Source organism: Nerophis lumbriciformis, linkage group LG14, assembly GCF_033978685.3.
Source record: "Nerophis lumbriciformis linkage group LG14, RoL_Nlum_v2.1, whole genome shotgun sequence".
NCBI classification, from domain to species: domain Eukaryota; kingdom Metazoa; phylum Chordata; class Actinopteri; order Syngnathiformes; family Syngnathidae; genus Nerophis; species Nerophis lumbriciformis.
Genome location: NC_084561.2, coordinates 2,485,851 through 2,502,837, shown reverse-complemented (window position 1 = coordinate 2,502,837; position 16,987 = coordinate 2,485,851). Strand labels below are relative to the sequence as shown.

At 38.9% G+C, this 16,987-nt stretch overlaps 1 protein-coding gene across 1 annotated transcript; it reads right to left on the bottom strand.

Moving 5' to 3' along the window:
- Nucleotides 1-844: 844 nt before the first annotated feature.
- On the bottom strand, nt 845-16,306 carry LOC133616679 (lipoprotein lipase). The gene is made up of 10 exons (XM_061976229.1): nt 16,156-16,306; nt 14,633-14,829; nt 12,931-13,110; nt 10,821-10,932; nt 10,517-10,750; nt 8,075-8,317; nt 6,723-6,843; nt 3,234-3,452; nt 2,677-2,784; nt 845-2,601 (listed from the first exon to the last, which is right to left on the bottom strand). Exons 1-10 carry the CDS (start codon nt 16,256-16,258, stop codon nt 2,580-2,582), a joined length of 1,539 nt encoding a protein of 512 aa, XP_061832213.1. The 5' UTR covers nt 16,259-16,306; the 3' UTR covers nt 845-2,579.
- Between the last annotated feature and the right edge of the window lie 681 nt (nt 16,307-16,987).

The window sequence follows — 16,987 nt, the reverse complement described above, 5'->3', positions numbered from 1 at the left end:
GTCAGTACTCATCTCTGAGGAAGTCCAGGTGTCCACAGAAGGTACATAGGATGTTGTACAAAAAAATAAGATGAACAAAAATCCCCAACAAATGTGAAATGATGAATGGTGATATATTGCTGTTCAATAAATGATGCTAATGCTAAAAACTATTTCAGGTGTTTGTAGAGGTAACATGTTGTAGGTCACCGTGAAGAAGGCAGGTAGGTTTGTTGTGGTAACAACAATAAAGCACCCAGAACTTAAAGGCACACTGATCCCATGCAGGTGAATACTTACATGAAAAGTACATTATTGTATTGTGCAGAGTGGTGATTACTTACATGAAAAGTACATTATTGTATTGTGCAGAGTGGTGAATACTTACATGAAAAGTACATTATTGTATTGTGCAGAGTGGTGAATACTTACATGAAAAGTACATTATTGTATTGTGCAGAGTGGTGATTACTTACATGAAAAGTACATTATTGTATTGTGCAGAGTGGGCATGAGCTGCATGTCTTTGTTAGGGAACTGAATGGCAAACTGTATTTACATGCACATTCTTTCAAATAAAAAGAGGATTGTGATTATTGTGTAGATGCTGGGAGTGGTAAAAGAAGGACTGTGATTCAGGTTGTTTTGTATGAACAGCTGTGGCTGTAGACAACCTCCTTTTATCCTCTCTACAGGTAGCTGTTTGAGGACTGGTGAGCATCAAAATGTTGTGTGTTGGTGTGTGAGCCATGTGTGTAACACTCTACTTTACTGGGCATGGCTACTGAATCTGCTACTTCTGACAGCCAATCACGTCAAATGCAAAGTTACAGTAGCTTGGTTGGCGACTTGGCGATCAGTCAAATGCAAAGTTACAGTAGCTTGGTTGGCGACTTGGCGATCAGTCCGGCAGCACTGCGAGTGGACTCAGCCAAAGTCATTGAAATACACACACTAGCAAAGCTACATTTTCAATGTCAACAAAGAAATTGATTTAAAAAAATGCATAGGTAAAGTAAGCCTCCACTTTCCCAAAACTGATGCTAATTGCTATTGACTGGCATTAGCAATTTTACATGGCGATTTCATCACCTCCAAATTTGGCAATGAAAACTACAACTAAGCACGTTGCAATCAAACACTTTTTAGGGCACAACAATAGACTAGATTCAACAAAGTTAAAGTAGCAATGATTGTCACACACACACTAGGTGTGGTCAAATTATTCTCTGCATTTGACCCATCACCCTTGATCACCCCCTGGGAGGTGAGGGGAGCAGTGAGCAGCAGCGGTGGCCGCGCTTGGGAATCATTTTGGTGATTTAACCCCCAATTCCAAGCCTTGATGCTGAGTGCCAAGCAGGGAGGTAATAGCTCCCATTTTTATAGTCTTTGGTATGACTCGGCCGGGGTTTGAACTCACAACCTACCCATCTCAGGGCAGACACTCTAACCACTAGGCCACTGAGTAGGTGAAATATATCTCCCATATGAAAAAAGAAACACTCTTGTATTGAAGCGTATGAAAATCCCACTTGGCACACATTAAAAAGTGAAGTATTTGTCAAATACAAACAATCACTGAAGGGGAAGTTCTTCTGTCAAATTGAGAAGAAGATTTGATTTCAGCCTTTTTGCATCTCTTTTTCCCCTTTGACTGAAATATTGCCAAAAACTACATTTGTTTCAAGCTATAAAATGATCAAATGTCAAATTTGTATTTTTCTGACAGTCCCAATATGTTGGCATATTCTTTGTCATTTGTGCTTAACTGTGCCAGTTTGCACCAAGATTCCAAATGCAAAAACAGTCTCAGTCTTGATAAATCACATTGCGATTGCTAAACCATTCTACTCCTGGCAGTATTGATAGTCAGAATATATTCTGCACGCTAAATGGATTGTGTTTGTTATTTTGCTGATTGAAGAGACAATCCAATCAAAGTTCAGTACACTAGATCAAGTTGTAACCTTCAGTACACTAGATCAAGTTGTAACCTTCAGTACACTAGATCAGCCTTACACACCAAAACACAACAAGGCTGTTATATTCAAGTATACATAAAACTATGAGTTATTCTTCTTGCTTCAAACTTTTTACAATCACAGCCAACAGGAAATATGTCGACATAATGAACATAAATGTCCATGTAAACACAACTGTTGACTTTCACTGTAGTTTGTAGAAATATCAACGCAATAAAACATTAGTACCTCCAAATGATGGATTGACAACTACTTCACAGTAGTCAAAGATATCATGTTTAAAAGGTTCTTTTCTTCTGTATGACATGAAATAAGTTACAAGGGGTATAAATGATCAGTTACAAGGAGGTATAAATGATCAGTTAGAAGGAGGTATAAATGATAAGTTAGAAGGGGGTATAAATGATAAGTTAGAAGGGGGTATAAATGATAAGTTAGAAGGGGGTATAAATGATAAGTTAGAAGGGGGTATAAATGATAAGTTAGAAGGGGGTATAAATGATAAGTTAGAAGGGGGTATAAATGATAAGTTAGAAGGGGGTATAAATGATAAGTTAGAAGGAGGTATAAATGATGTACTAAGTGCTGAAGTGGACCCACATTTTGCCCACGAGGTCAGCGGGTCTCCAAAGTGATTCTATGGATGAAGACAATATTTCATTGACAATATTGTGATTGAGTTGATAAAGCAGGTGAGAAAAAGATCATGTACCTTCTGGAAGTGCCTGTTTCAGACATTCTCCATGCGTCCTTACATTTGACAAAGGTAAGCTCCTGCGCTAAGTTGGCCGAATGGGGATCTTTGAGACAGAACACCATCCTGCAAGCATATCAAATCCTTCTCACGTACTGTACATACAGTATCAACATCATCAGACCTTCTCACGTACTGTACATACAGTATCATCATCATACCTTCTCACGTACTGTACATACAGTATCATCATCATACCTTCTCATGTACTGTACATACAGTATCATCATCAGACCTTCTCACGTACTGTACATACAGTATCATCATCATACCTTCTCACGTACTGTACATACAGTATCATCATCATACCTTCTCATGTACTGTACATACAGTATCAACATCATACCTTCTCATGTACTGTACATACAGTACCAACATCATACCTTCTCACGTACTGTACATACAGTATTATCATCATACCTTCTCACGTACTGTACATACAGTATCATCATCATACCTTCTCATGTACTGTACATACAGTATCAACATCAGACTTTCTTTCAATACAAACCTACTTTTTCTGTGTCTCTCCAGCTCGTATGCGAATTCTGTGCACGTCCATGTTGGTTCTGTCCGAGTCTCCGGACCACCAAGAAGAAATCATCTTCAACATGCTGGCGGTGGACCAGCCCTTTGACTCCTCCCACTTCAACATCAACATCAACAGGTCGCCGATGTCCTTTTCTGTCACGAGCAGGAAGGAAAGTGTCCTATTGGACGCCATCTTCTCCTTCCTGTCCAACGACAAGCATTCAAAGTCAACAGTGCACCAATAACCATAATAAAGTGACATGTTTGGCCTTTTTCTGACTCATTTCTCCAGTTAGGCTTCGGCATTATGTGCTGTTTGTCATGTCATTATGTGCTGTTTGTCATGTCATTATGTGCTGTTTGACATGTCATTATGTGCTGTTTGTCATGTCATTATGTGCTGTTTGTCATGTCATTATGTGCTGTTTGTCATGTCATTATGTGCTGTTTGTCATGTCATTATGTGCTGTTTGTCATGTCATTATGTGCTGTTTGTCATGTCATTATGTGCTGTTTGTCATGTCATTATGTGCTGTTTGTCATGTCATTATGTGCTGTTTGTCATGTCATTATGTGCTGTTTGTCATGTCATTATGTGCTGTTTGTCATGTCATTATGTGCTGTTTGTCATGTCATTATGTGCTGTTTGTCATGTCATTATGTGCTGTTTGTCATGTCATTATGTGCTGTTTGACATGTCATTATGTGCTGTTTGTCATGTCATTATGTGCTGTTTGTCATGTCATTATGTGCTGTTTGTCATGTCATTATGTGCTGTTTGTCATGTCATTATGTGCTGTTTGTCATGTCATTATGTGCTGTTTGTCATGTCATTATGTGCTGTTTGTCATGTCATTATGTGCTGTTTGTCATGTCATTATGTGCTGTTTGTCATGTCATTATGTGCTGTTTGACATTCCAAAAGATGCAGAGGACCTCAGGCAGCGTGCAGATAAGATGGCTTTTAATTCCAATACGCAAGGCAAAATATCAAACTTAGATACTAGCATAACTTAGATACTAGCATAACTTAGATACTAGCATAACTTAGATACTAGCATAACTTAGATACTAGCATAACTTAGATACTAGCATAACTTAGATACTAGCATAACTTAGATACTAGCATAACTTAGATACTAGCATAACTTAGATACTAGCATAACTTAGATACTAGCATAACTTAGATACTAGCATAACTTAGATACTAGCATAACTTAGATACTAGCATAACTTAGATACTAGCATAACTTAGATACTAGCATAACTTAGATACTAGCATAACTTAGCGCGTCGCTGGAAGTAGCATAAAAAAAACTATTGTGTAGAATGAAGAAGAATTTTGCCAGGACTGGCGAGGTGAGATGGGTTTAAGAGGGGGTGTGATTAGTGGCAGCAGCAGGTGGGGACACTAATCAATAAACAGAAACTGGTGTGTCCACTCAGTGCACCAAGCAAAAAAAAGGTAAAAAAAAAAAAAAAAGAGGAAAGGAGCACTGAGGACAAAACAGATAACTAAACTGAGGAGAATAATAACAAGCACAAAACAAGACATTCCTGTTTTGCTACAAAGCAACTTAGACAACTTCATAGGATTTCAACCATTTGTCAATTTTGTTGTCAAAATCAATAATAAAACTCAATAATAAAATAATAAAACAAAATCAATAATAAAAATTCATTTGTCAAGGTACTACATCAAAGTTCGTGTTTTTCCAAGTCAGTACAAGCAGTTAACGGCAAACAACAGGACCAGAAAATATACCGCAAGCAAAAAATGGGAAGTATTGAACACATTTTTTATGCATTCTTACTCCAACAACAACAACAACAACAACACTCCATTTATATCTCGTGACCTACATATATATATATATATATATATATATATATATATATATATATATATATATATATATATATATATATATATATATATATATATATTGAGCAAGTATTGGTAACATTACAATTGTAATGGCTAACTTTAGCAGCACGTGATCACAAAGCTGCTAATAATAAGCTGCTAACTATAGTGATATAATATGCTGTTAACTATAGTGATATAATAAATTGCTAACTATAGTGATATAATAAGCTGCTAACTATAGTGATATAATAAGCTGCTAACTATAGTGATATAATAAGCTGCTAACTATAGTGATATAATAAGCTGCTAACTATAGTGATATAATAAGCTGCTAACTATAGTGCTATAATAAGCTGCATTTGAGTTGGTGAAAGTTGATTGTAGATTATAAATCATAGAAGAAGGTTGTGGACATAAACTGAGAAAAAAAGACAAGAAAATACACTTGTTTGTAGCCACCTTTTTTTTTTTTTAACCTGCATGAGGAATATTATTAGGATTATGATGAATTCTTCATGGAAACAGGACAATATAAACATGTCATCAGTCGGCATCGCAGTGAGAGCAGACATTGTGCTTTAAGTGATTGTTTTATTTTGTTTGTATTTCTTGTATAGCACTGATCAATTCTGCTGCATTATGCTTACTTCATCCTCCTTGGATTCAGGCCCCAAAATATAAGCTTCTGGATCATCATTTGTCCCAAAGAGGACGTTGTTGTCTATCATGGTTTTTCTTTTTGTATGCATTCTAACTCATAAATAAACAAAAGTCCCAAGGTTGACTATTTCCTTCACTAAGCACACATGGCAGACTTGATGAGAGACAACATAAGATGATCCAGAAGATGAGCTACAAGTTTTAGAAGCTGAGTGATAAGCAGACCTAACCCTTAGCAGTATTGCTAAGTGCTAAACAAGAAATGCAAACTACCAAGAAAATAAAACAATCACTTACTGTACAATGTCTGCTCTCCCTGGGATGCCGACTGATGGGATGATTATATCTTCTCGTTTAGATGAAGAATTAATCATAATCCATAAGAAGGTCAAAAATATAAAATGAAATTTAAAAAAATTAAACAAGCGTCTTTTCGTGTCTTCTCCCTAAATTGAATGTCAAAGTCGACCAACTTCTCCATTGATGTCCACAACCTTCTACTATCCAGGTGAGAGACATGATTTATGATCCAGAATCAACTTTCACCAACTGAGAGGCCGTGCAGCAGCTCACCGGCTCAATATGTCAACATAGCAGCATAAGCTAGTTAGCTCTTGTGATTGTAGCACTGCTAAAAGTAGTTCCTGGATGTTAATGCTTATAATAACAATACTGCTTACATTTGGTTAACATCAAATGAATATTTATGTTAGACACAATAGAGTACTCCCATTTGCTGCATCGTTCGCCACCTCCTACTTGCCGTATTTTACAAATTAGAATGCATAAAAAATAAAAATGTGTGTTCTTGTCTTATATAGGGATTGTGAATGATAAGCAAAAAAAGATAGTCAATGATTAGCAGACTATCAAAATAGTCCCATAACTTATACAGTAAGACATGTGTTTCCTTTTTTTAAGAGAGATTCCACAGAACACTCACACTTTAAACTTCAGCTTTTCTGCTTCTCCTTTGGTTCCAAACAAGGAGACGCTCAGCGAGGGTTCCGTCTCACATCGCTTCACCTTACTGGAGAAATGGATCTTCAGCTGGTAGTGGTAAACTGTACACCAGAGACATAGTCCCATCAGTAAACTGTACACCAGAGACATAGTCCCATCAGTAAACTGTACACCAGAGACATAGTCCCATCAGTAAACTGTACACCAGAGACATAGTCCCATCAGTAAACTGTACACCAGAGACACAGTCCCATCAGTAAACTGTACACCAGAGACATAGTCCCATCAGTAAACTGTACACCAGAGACATAGTCCCATCAGTTAACTGTACACAAGAACAAGAGTCCCATCAGTAAACTGTACACAAGAACAAGAGTCCCATTAGTAAACTGTACACCAGAGACATAGTCCCATCTGTAAACTGTACTCCAGAGACATGGTCCCATCAGTAAACTGTACTCCAAAGAAACAGTCCCATCAGTAACTGTACACCAGAGACATAGCCCCATCAGTAAACTGTACACAAGTACAAGAGTCCCATCAGTAAATTGTACACCAGAGACATAGTCCCATCAGTAAACTGTACACCAGAGACATAGTCCCATCAGTAAACTGTACACCAGAGACACAGTCCCATCAGTAAACTGTACACCAGAGACAGTCCCATCAGTAAACTGTACACCAGGGACATAGTCCCATCAGTAAACTGTACACAAGAACAAGAGTCCCATCAGTAAACTGTACACAAGAACAAGAGTCCCATTAGTAAACTGTACACCAGAGACATAGTCCCATCAGTAAACTGTACTCCAGAGACATGGTCCCATCAGTAAACTGTACTCCAGAGACATGGTCCCATCAGTAAACTGTACTCCAAAGAAACAGTCCCATCAGTAACTGTACACCAGAGACATAGCCCCATCAGTAAACTGTACACAAGTACAAGAGTCCCATCAGTAAATTGTACACCAGAGACATAGTCCCATCAGTAAACTGTACACCAGAGACATAGTCCCATCAGTAAACTGTACACCAGAGACATAGTCCCATCAGTAAACTGTACACCAGAGACACAGTCCCATCAGTAAACTGTACACCAGAGACCCAGACCCAGCAAACACTCACCTCTGAAAGACATGGATGCTGTGGTCCTGGTGTACATCTGAACGTTGTACCGTGCTAGCAAACACTCACCTCTGAAAGACATGGATGCTGTGGTCCTGGTGTACATCTGAACGTTGTACCGTGTTAGCAAACACTCACCCCTGAAAGGCATGGATGCTCTGGTCCTGGTGTACATCTGAACGTTGTACCGTGTTAGCAAACACTCACCTCTGAAAGGCATGGATGCTCTGGTCCTGGTGTACATCTGAACGTTGCGCACTTTGCGCACCTTGCTGATGGCGTAGCCCAGCGTGTTGCAGCGGCTCTTGCGGCAGTTGAGACACATGCCGCGCTCGAACATGTGGTTGTTGCCACAGCGGTACGCCTTGGCCGCCTCCTGCTGGTTGAGCAGGGAGTCGATGAAGAGGTACACCGAGCGCTCGTGCTCACACTTGACCGCGTCGGTGATGGCTGCAGAAGAAAATGACACGCTGGTCAAACAAGGGAAGATGTTGCTTTTTCTAGATGGAGAGCGATCCAAGATCTACTGACTCAGGTTCTACTTTGCTGTGAAAGAGCGATCCAAGATCTACTGACTCGGGTTCTACTTTGCTGTGAAAGAGCGATCCAAGATCTACTGACTCGGGTTCTACTTTGCTGTGAAAGAGCGAGCCAAGATCTACTGACTCAGGTTCTACTTTGCTGTGAAAGAGCGATCTAAGATCTACTGACTCAGGTTCTACTTTGCTGTGAAAGAGCGATCCAAGATCTACTGACTCAGGTTCTACTTTGCTGTGAAAGAGCGATCTAAGATCTACTGACTCAGGTTCTACTTTGCTGTGAAAGAGCGAGCCAAGATCTACTGACTCAGGTTCTACTTTGCTGTGAAAGAGCAAGCCAAGATCTACTGACTCAGGTTCCACTTTGCTGTGAAAGAGCGAGCCAAGATCTACTGACTCAGGTTCTACTTTGCTGTGAAAGAGCGATCCAAGATCTACTGACTCGGGTTCTACTTTGCTGTGAAAGAGCGATCCAAGATCTACTGACTCGGGTTCTACTTTGCTGTGAAAGAGCGAGCCAAGATCTACTGACTCAGGTTCTACTTTGCTGTGAAAGAGCGATCTAAGATCTACTGACTCAGGTTCTACTTTGCTGTGAAAGAGCGATCCAAGATCTACTGACTCAGGTTCTACTTTGCTGTGAAAGAGCGATCTAAGATCTACTGACTCAGGTTCTACTTTGCTGTGAAAGAGCGAGCCAAGATCTACTGACTCAGGTTCTACTTTGCTGTGAAAGAGGAAGTCAAGATCTACTGACTCAGGTTCTACTTTGCTGTGAAAGAGCGAGCCAAGATCTACTGACTCAGGTTCTACTTTGCTGTGAAAGAGCGATCCAAGATCTACTGACTCAGGTTCTACTTTGCTGTGAAAGAGGAAGCCAAGATCTACTGACTCAGGTTCTACTTTGCTGTGAAAGAGCGATCTAAGATCTACTGACTCAGGTTCTACTTTGCTGTGAAAGAGCAAGCCAAGATCTACTGACTCAGGTTCTACTTTGCTGTGAAAGAGCGAGCCAAGATCTACTGACTCAGGTTCTACTTTGCTGTGAAAGAGGACATTGTGCTAGCAGCAGCAACCTTGTTGACCGCTAAAAGAGCTTAGCGACGTGCTGAGTGACTAATAGCACACGTGACGCCTGCTTGGACACTTTTTGTCTTATGTTGGATGAAATCTGTTGGGGCACATGAAGATTTTATTACAGGGATGTCCAAAGGGCAGTCCGGAAATGGCCCGTAGCTACATTTGTTAGCATTCTTATTGTAGCATGCTAGATTTTAATTTTTTTTTGCAAATTTTGTAGGTATACACCTCACAATTAAATATTATGCTACTTGACGAATGATACCTGTTGGCATGCTAGATCTTTTGTTGTTGCTAATTTTGCAGGTTTCCACCTCACAGTCAAATATTATGCTACTTTTGGTTGAATTTTTAAATTGATTCTTTATCCAAAAAAAAAAAAAAAAATGTAAATTTTTTTTTAAATAAATAAATAAATACATTTAAAAATATGTTGTCTTTTTTTTATTTATTTTTTATCGATTTTAGAAAATTATAAATCGATTTAGAATCTGTATGAATCGATTTTTTTGTGCACCCCTACTAAATACCCCCCTACAAATAAGTGAAGTGAAGTGAATTATATTTATATAGCGCTTTTCTCTAGTGACTCAAAGCGCTTTACATAGTGAAACCCAATATCTAAGTTACATTTAAACCAATAGGTACAATACTCAGAGTATAAACACTTTGTAGGGCTGAACAAAAGAGCAAACTGGCACAATTAACTTAAGGGCAAAGACTACTTCCTGACTACAACAACAAGGACAAATGATGAATGAAATGAATTCATAGTGTACTTGCAAATGAGTCTCAGAAGTGTAAGAAAACAAGACATAACAACAGCACAGCTATCATTATTATCTCACTGCTAAATAAAAAATTGAAAAGGTAATTTAACAAAATGAGATTACCACATAAACACTCACAAAATCACCAACAATTGGTGCCGTTAGTGTCAGTATGGACTCTGGCTGACTCAGGTCAACATAAGCAAAATGATCCATTACTTTTCCTGACTTTTTCTCCAACTAAAAGGTGTATTTCTCACCAAAGAGTCCAAAGTGGGCGATCTTCTCCAGGGCGCCTCTCAGGTCGCAGCCCGGCTGGAAGCTGCCTCCATTGGGGTAAATGTCCACGTGTCCCACGGGCTGCTGGATCCCGATGCTGAGACCCAGCGAGTCGCCGGTGAAGGTGTGCAGGACGTCCACGAAGCCAGCGTCGTCCGGGGACAGGCGACGGTGGGCGTGCTCTCCCTCAAAGTCAGGCCCGGCCGGGTCCAAACCTGCAGGCGGAGACGGCGGCCATGACGCCCCTGCTTTTACGTGTTTGTGTGACGTCAATCTGGTCTTTACCGGTTATTCTTCCCACTTTGTTGGCGGCGTGGCTGCCGGCAAAGCCCGCCACGTGAGCCCCGAGGTTGTAGCCAATCAGGTGGAGGTCGTCAAGAGGAATGTTGCTGGTTTCCTGTGAAAGGACCCAAATATCAACAATTCTATAATAACAGTGAGAAATGTCAAAAACTCAAGTTTTCCCTAAAGGGGAAGTACACTTTTTTTTTTTTTTTTGCTTATCATTCACAATCCTTTTGTAAGACAAGAACATATATGTACTTCTTTTTTATGCATTCTAAATCATAAATACATGCTGGCAAGAGTCAGCTAACAATGGAGCGAATGGGAGTGGCTGTGTTTCACCCATAAAACGCTGTAAAAAACATCCACACATGCTCTAAGTATATATGTCATGTAGTAATAAGTACATATGTCATGTAGTAATAAGTATATATGTCATGTAGTAATAAGTACATATGTCATGTAGTAATAAGTATATATGTCATGTAGTAATAAGTACATATGTCATGTAGTAATAAGTATATATGTCATGTAGTAATAAGTACATATGTCATGTAGTAATAAGTATATATGTCATGTAGTAATAAGTACATATGTCATGTAGTAATAAGTACATATGTCATGTAGTAATAAGTATATATGTCATGTAGTAATAAGTACATATGTCATGTAGTAATAAGTACATATGTCATGTAGTAATAAGTACATATGTCATGTAGTAATAAGTACATATGTCATGTAGTAATAAGTACATATGTCATGTAGTAATAAGTATATATGTCATGTAGTAATAAGTATATATGTCATGTAGTAATAAGTACATATGTCATGTAGTAATAAGTATATATGTCATGTAGTAATAAGTATATATGTCATGTAGTAATAAGTATATTTGTCATGTAGTAATAAGTACATATGTCATGTAGTAATAAGTACATATATCATGTAGTAATAAGTATATATGTCATGTAGTAATAAGTATATATGTCATGTAGTAATAAGTACATATGTCATGTAGTAATAAGTATATATGTCATGTAGTAATAAGTATAGTACATATGTCATGTAGTAATAAGTACATATATCATGTAGTAATAAGTATATATGTCATGTAGTAATAAGTATATATGTCATGTAGTAATAAGTACATATGTCATGTAGTAATAAGTATATATGTCATGTAGTAATAAGTATATTTGTCATGTAGTAATAAGTACATATGTCATGTAGTAATAAGTATATATGTCATGTAGTAATAAGTACATATGTCATGTAGTAATAAGTACATATGTCATGTAGTAATAAGTACATATGTCATGTAGTAATAAGTATATATGTCATGTAGTAATAAGTATATTTGTCATGTAGTAATAAGTACATATGTCATGTAGTAATAAGTATATATGTCATGTAGTAATAAGTACATATGTCATGTAGTAATAAGTATATATGTCATGTAGTGTCATGTCTGTGTGATCATGTTTTGTTTTAGTCATGTTCGGTTTTGTTTTTGGACTTTTTGTGCACTTTTGTTTTGTTTTGTCACCATAGCAACCATTAGTTTTCACCTGTCACGTCACGCACCTGTTTCACGTTTTGAGTCACACACCTGCTTTCACTAATCATGTCTATAGTATTTAAGTTCATTGTTTTCAGTTTGTCGTGCTGGCGACATCTCACATTTATGCTCTGTACATTCCTGACACTTGTTTTCATGTCCATCCTTCATGTTGCTACTTTTGTCCAAGCCAAGTAAGTTTTTGTTTATTAATGCTATAGTCTTTTGGTTTCATAGTTTGTTCTCCGCCACTGTGCGCGCTTTTCGTTTGTACTTTTTTTTGATGTATTAAATAAATCATGTACTTACATTCCCGTCTCGCCCGAGCCAACTTTCCGTTGCCTTCTAGAAAAACTAAACCCCAGGACCAAGTCATGACAATATGGAAATGGGGTTTGTAATATTTACAAAAAATAGCAAAGTTTGTCAGTGTGAACATGAAATATCTTGTCTTTGCAGTCTATTCAATTGAATATAAGTTGAAAAGGATTTGTTGTATTCTCACAAGGTGACAACTTGACTGCTGTTAATAAATCCTCTGCTAGCACCAACCTGGATCCAGTCAATGAAGCGTGCCACCTCCCGTCCCACCACCCGGGTGTTGTGGGCGGCCAGCCCGTAGTGGTTCTGGGCCGTGCCGAGCCAGTCCACCACGATGACGTTGGCCGTACGCTCTCGCTGGTGAAGCGCCGACACCAACTTAGCCACCCAGCTCTCAAACATGCCGCTCAGCTGTTGGAGGGAAAACAAAACAAGTATTACTCAACTGCCTAATAACCATGGATTTGCTTATTTGGTGCCTTCTTAGAAGTATGCTAGCTGTTGGCATGCTAGTGCTAACACTAGCATGCCAACTTTTTATGCTAGCATTAAAGGTCATTTGGGATGTTTTAACCTAATAATCATGGATTTTGTCACTTGGCGCCATCTTAGAAGTATGCCCTGGTACAATATTCCTGGTACAATGCTAACATTAGCATGCTAATCTTCTCTGACAGAAGACACACATGCAGGAGTGTCAAATGAGGTGTGGCGCTCACCTATGGCGTCACATTAGTGCCAAAAATCCGAGCGCATAAAAACTGTTATCGCGCGCTGATTCTCCACTTCGTGCGCGCGCGCGACACCCTTTTCCGCGCGCGTGGTGCCTTTTTGCGCGCGCGCGGTGCCTTTCTGTGCGCTCTCTGTGTACTCCTGGCATCTCTCCTCGCGCTGTCATGTTTCTTTTTGGCACTTTGGGGGCGGGTATGCTTAGACGGCCCCTTCTTTCTGATTGGCTGTGAGCATTTTTCATATGACCAATCATTCTCCAGTGTAGCAACGTTGTAGCCATCTTACCTCGGACATCTAGCCTCAATCATTACATTGATGTCAATGGTACATGTACTACTTAAATTACCATAACTTGCTCGATTTTCGACCAATTTACAAACGGTTTGCCTTGTTACAAATCTTATTACATGTAGATATGACATAGGATGCTGTTGAAATTACCTCTTTCGCTTTAAAAAAAAAAAAAGACTTAATTGTGCCACATAGTTGTGTAGGGTCAGTGTTAGTCAGTTCTCTGATTATTTTAAACTGTTTCAGAATACATTATTAAAAGCTATTTTTAACATTTTAAAAACAAAATTCAAAGATTATTTCATTAATTTTATGGCTGAATCAAAAGAAATTCCATAAATTAGAAAACAAATGTTCAAGAAGAAGTGAAAATATAAAATAATGTTATTGCTGGTGGACCAGTTCTGGCTGAAAGATGTGATTATGGTGTTTGTTGTCTTATTATTTATTTGGCTCACATTTTGTATTACCCTGTATTGTGTTTATGTGGTATGAAATAACCTTCATCAGCGCGCAACATTTTTTTATCCACTTCTTCCTCCGTAAATCTTGATACATATTGACGATGACCCGCCCTGCTATACTTCTGATTGGCTCTCAGCATTTTTCAGCATTTTTCGCCTGACCAATCAGAAAGGAGGGGCCGTCTAAGCATACCCGCCCCCAAAGTGCCAAAAAGAAACATGAGAGCGCGAGGAGAGATGCCAGGAGTACACAGAGAGCGCGCAGAAAGGCGTCGCGCGCGCGCACAGAAAGGCACCACGCGCGCGAAAAAAGGCACCACGCGCGCGCAAAAAGGCACCACGCGCGCGCAAAAGAGTGTCGCGTGGGCGCACGAAGTGGAGAATCAGCGCGCGATAACAGTTTTTATGCGCTCGGATTTTTGGCACTAATGTGACGCCATACTCACCGTCCAGCCATGGATGACCAGGAAGGTCTTGGCGGTGCTGTTGAAGGCGCAAGTTGCCAGGGACTCGGCTCGGCCAGGAAGGATGTAGCACAGGTCGTCTTCCGGGTTGGAGGGTCTACGCAGGGAGAACTTGGCCGCCGTTTGATTAACCTCGTGATTTTGGTCAAACACATCTTGGAGAGGGTCCAGGAAGTTGCCTGAGGGGTCACAAGAGGGGCTTTTAGTGGAGGCCCTGAAAAGCTGCCAGAATCAAAGCAAGCTCCTAAGGAGTCAGCTGACTTCTTCACTGGGGGTTGTAATGTGCACACACACACACACACACACACACACACACACACACACACACTTTCTTTCATGTGTCACCTTCTTGAGACCTCCGAAAAATGCCAACCTCTAGTATTATAATAAAAGTCGTAATTTTACTCAACGCATGTCAAAATTTTACATGAAAAACTGAACATTTGTGCAATATTATGATCAAATTTGAAATTTTACTCAATAACAGTGGCAATTTTAAAAGAAAAGTTTAAGATTTTTGGCAATTTTATGAAAAGGGTCAAAATTTTACTCAACAAAAGTCACAATTTTATAAGAAAACCTTAACATTTTGACAAGATTATAATAATAATCGGAAAATTTGGAATAATCACAAAATGTGACTATTTTACAAGAACAAAAAAATTGGCAATGTTGTGATAAAAGTCAGAATTTTATATGACAAATGTCACCATTTTGCATTAAAAAGTAACAGTTTTACATAAAAAAAAGTAATAATTTTACAAGAAAATATTGCAATATTACAGAAACAGAAAGAATATGAGAAATTGTTCCTAATTTTATAAGAAAAAAAGTCAACACATTGTGAGAAAAAGACTGCTTTTAGTAAAAATATATATATATATATATATTTTTGTAGTTGGCTTTTAATCTTCATTATTTACTTCAGGTTATTACAGTATGTCTCTATATACATATTTATTTTACGTTTTAATGAATTTTGGCCAAAGGGGGCGCATTTGAATTTTTTTACACACACTTGTTATTACATATGTTGACCAGAAGGGGAGCACTTCAAATTTTACACACACTTGTTATTTCATATGTTGACCATAGGGGGGGCACTTTTAAAAGCGACACACAGTCAATTTGAAAAATCCCTCCTTTGTGGGACCACCCTCATTTTGATACATGTCACCACAAATGAGACATTGTCTATTATGTCATCACTTGTTCACACCTCCTCATATGGAAGATACTTTTCCTTCTTTATGTCTCAAGAAGGGTAGAAATACAAGAACACACACACACACACACACACACACACACACACTTCAGTGGGGGTTGGGAGTCTGGGGGCCACACATTTGTGAGCCTGGAGCCCCATTGCAAACTTAAAGTGCAAAGTTCCAACAGATATCAAAGTAACCTGAACGCATCATCATCATCCATATTCGTGTTGCTTGTGACAAACATTTGACAGCAAAAGGGCAAACAATATTCAAACACGTCGTCTGGCAACCCACCCAAAATAGAACGTGCCAGCTCTTCCTCCAATGACGTCACATTGTTCACCGCCGCGTTCAACAGCACAAAATCAAGAAGAAGAAAAAGTGTCCAAGCTTTCATTGCTTTCACAGCTGCTGCTGGCTTGTAAGTCCGCGTCACGAGCAAAAAAAAAAAAAAAAAAACCTTCGACGAATCCTGACTTTGGGCAGATTTTGTGGGTCAGAACGGTTAAGTTGCGTGGTGGTCGCGCAGTGAATGGTTAAGTTGACATGTGAATCACCTTCAAGTCCGAGCGCTCTTAAACACAACCTGAGCCGCTGATTGGCTGACACAGCTGAGGGGGCGGGGAATGGAAAGAGTCATTTATTAGAGTGATGGCAGAAAGCAGCACTCACCCTCAATGCAACACAGCATTTTTACACTTCATCAAACCTCAAAAGCACTCATTTAAAGTCAATAACAAATATTACATTATTATTATTTGTACTAGTAATAGTAGTAATGATGTGATGGGACACAAGTAGGGGATTTTATTTATGTGTCATTGCCATGCATGTTTTTAGAGTGTTTTTATTGTTGTGGATTTTAATTGCATGTTTTTATTGCTGTGGAATTTGATTGTATTTTTAGTTGCATGTTTTTACACTTTGTGGATTTTGATTGTATTTTTAATTGCATGTTTTTACTCCTTGTGGACTTTGCTGGCATTTTAAGACTTGCCCCTTTTAGCTTGTTGCCCCTGACAAGCAAAGTGCCCAATCAAACGGCACCTGAGATCAGACGCACCTGTGGAGCTAAATTAGGACTGCACACATTTAAAAGGGAAGCATCCAACAGACTTCGGGGAAG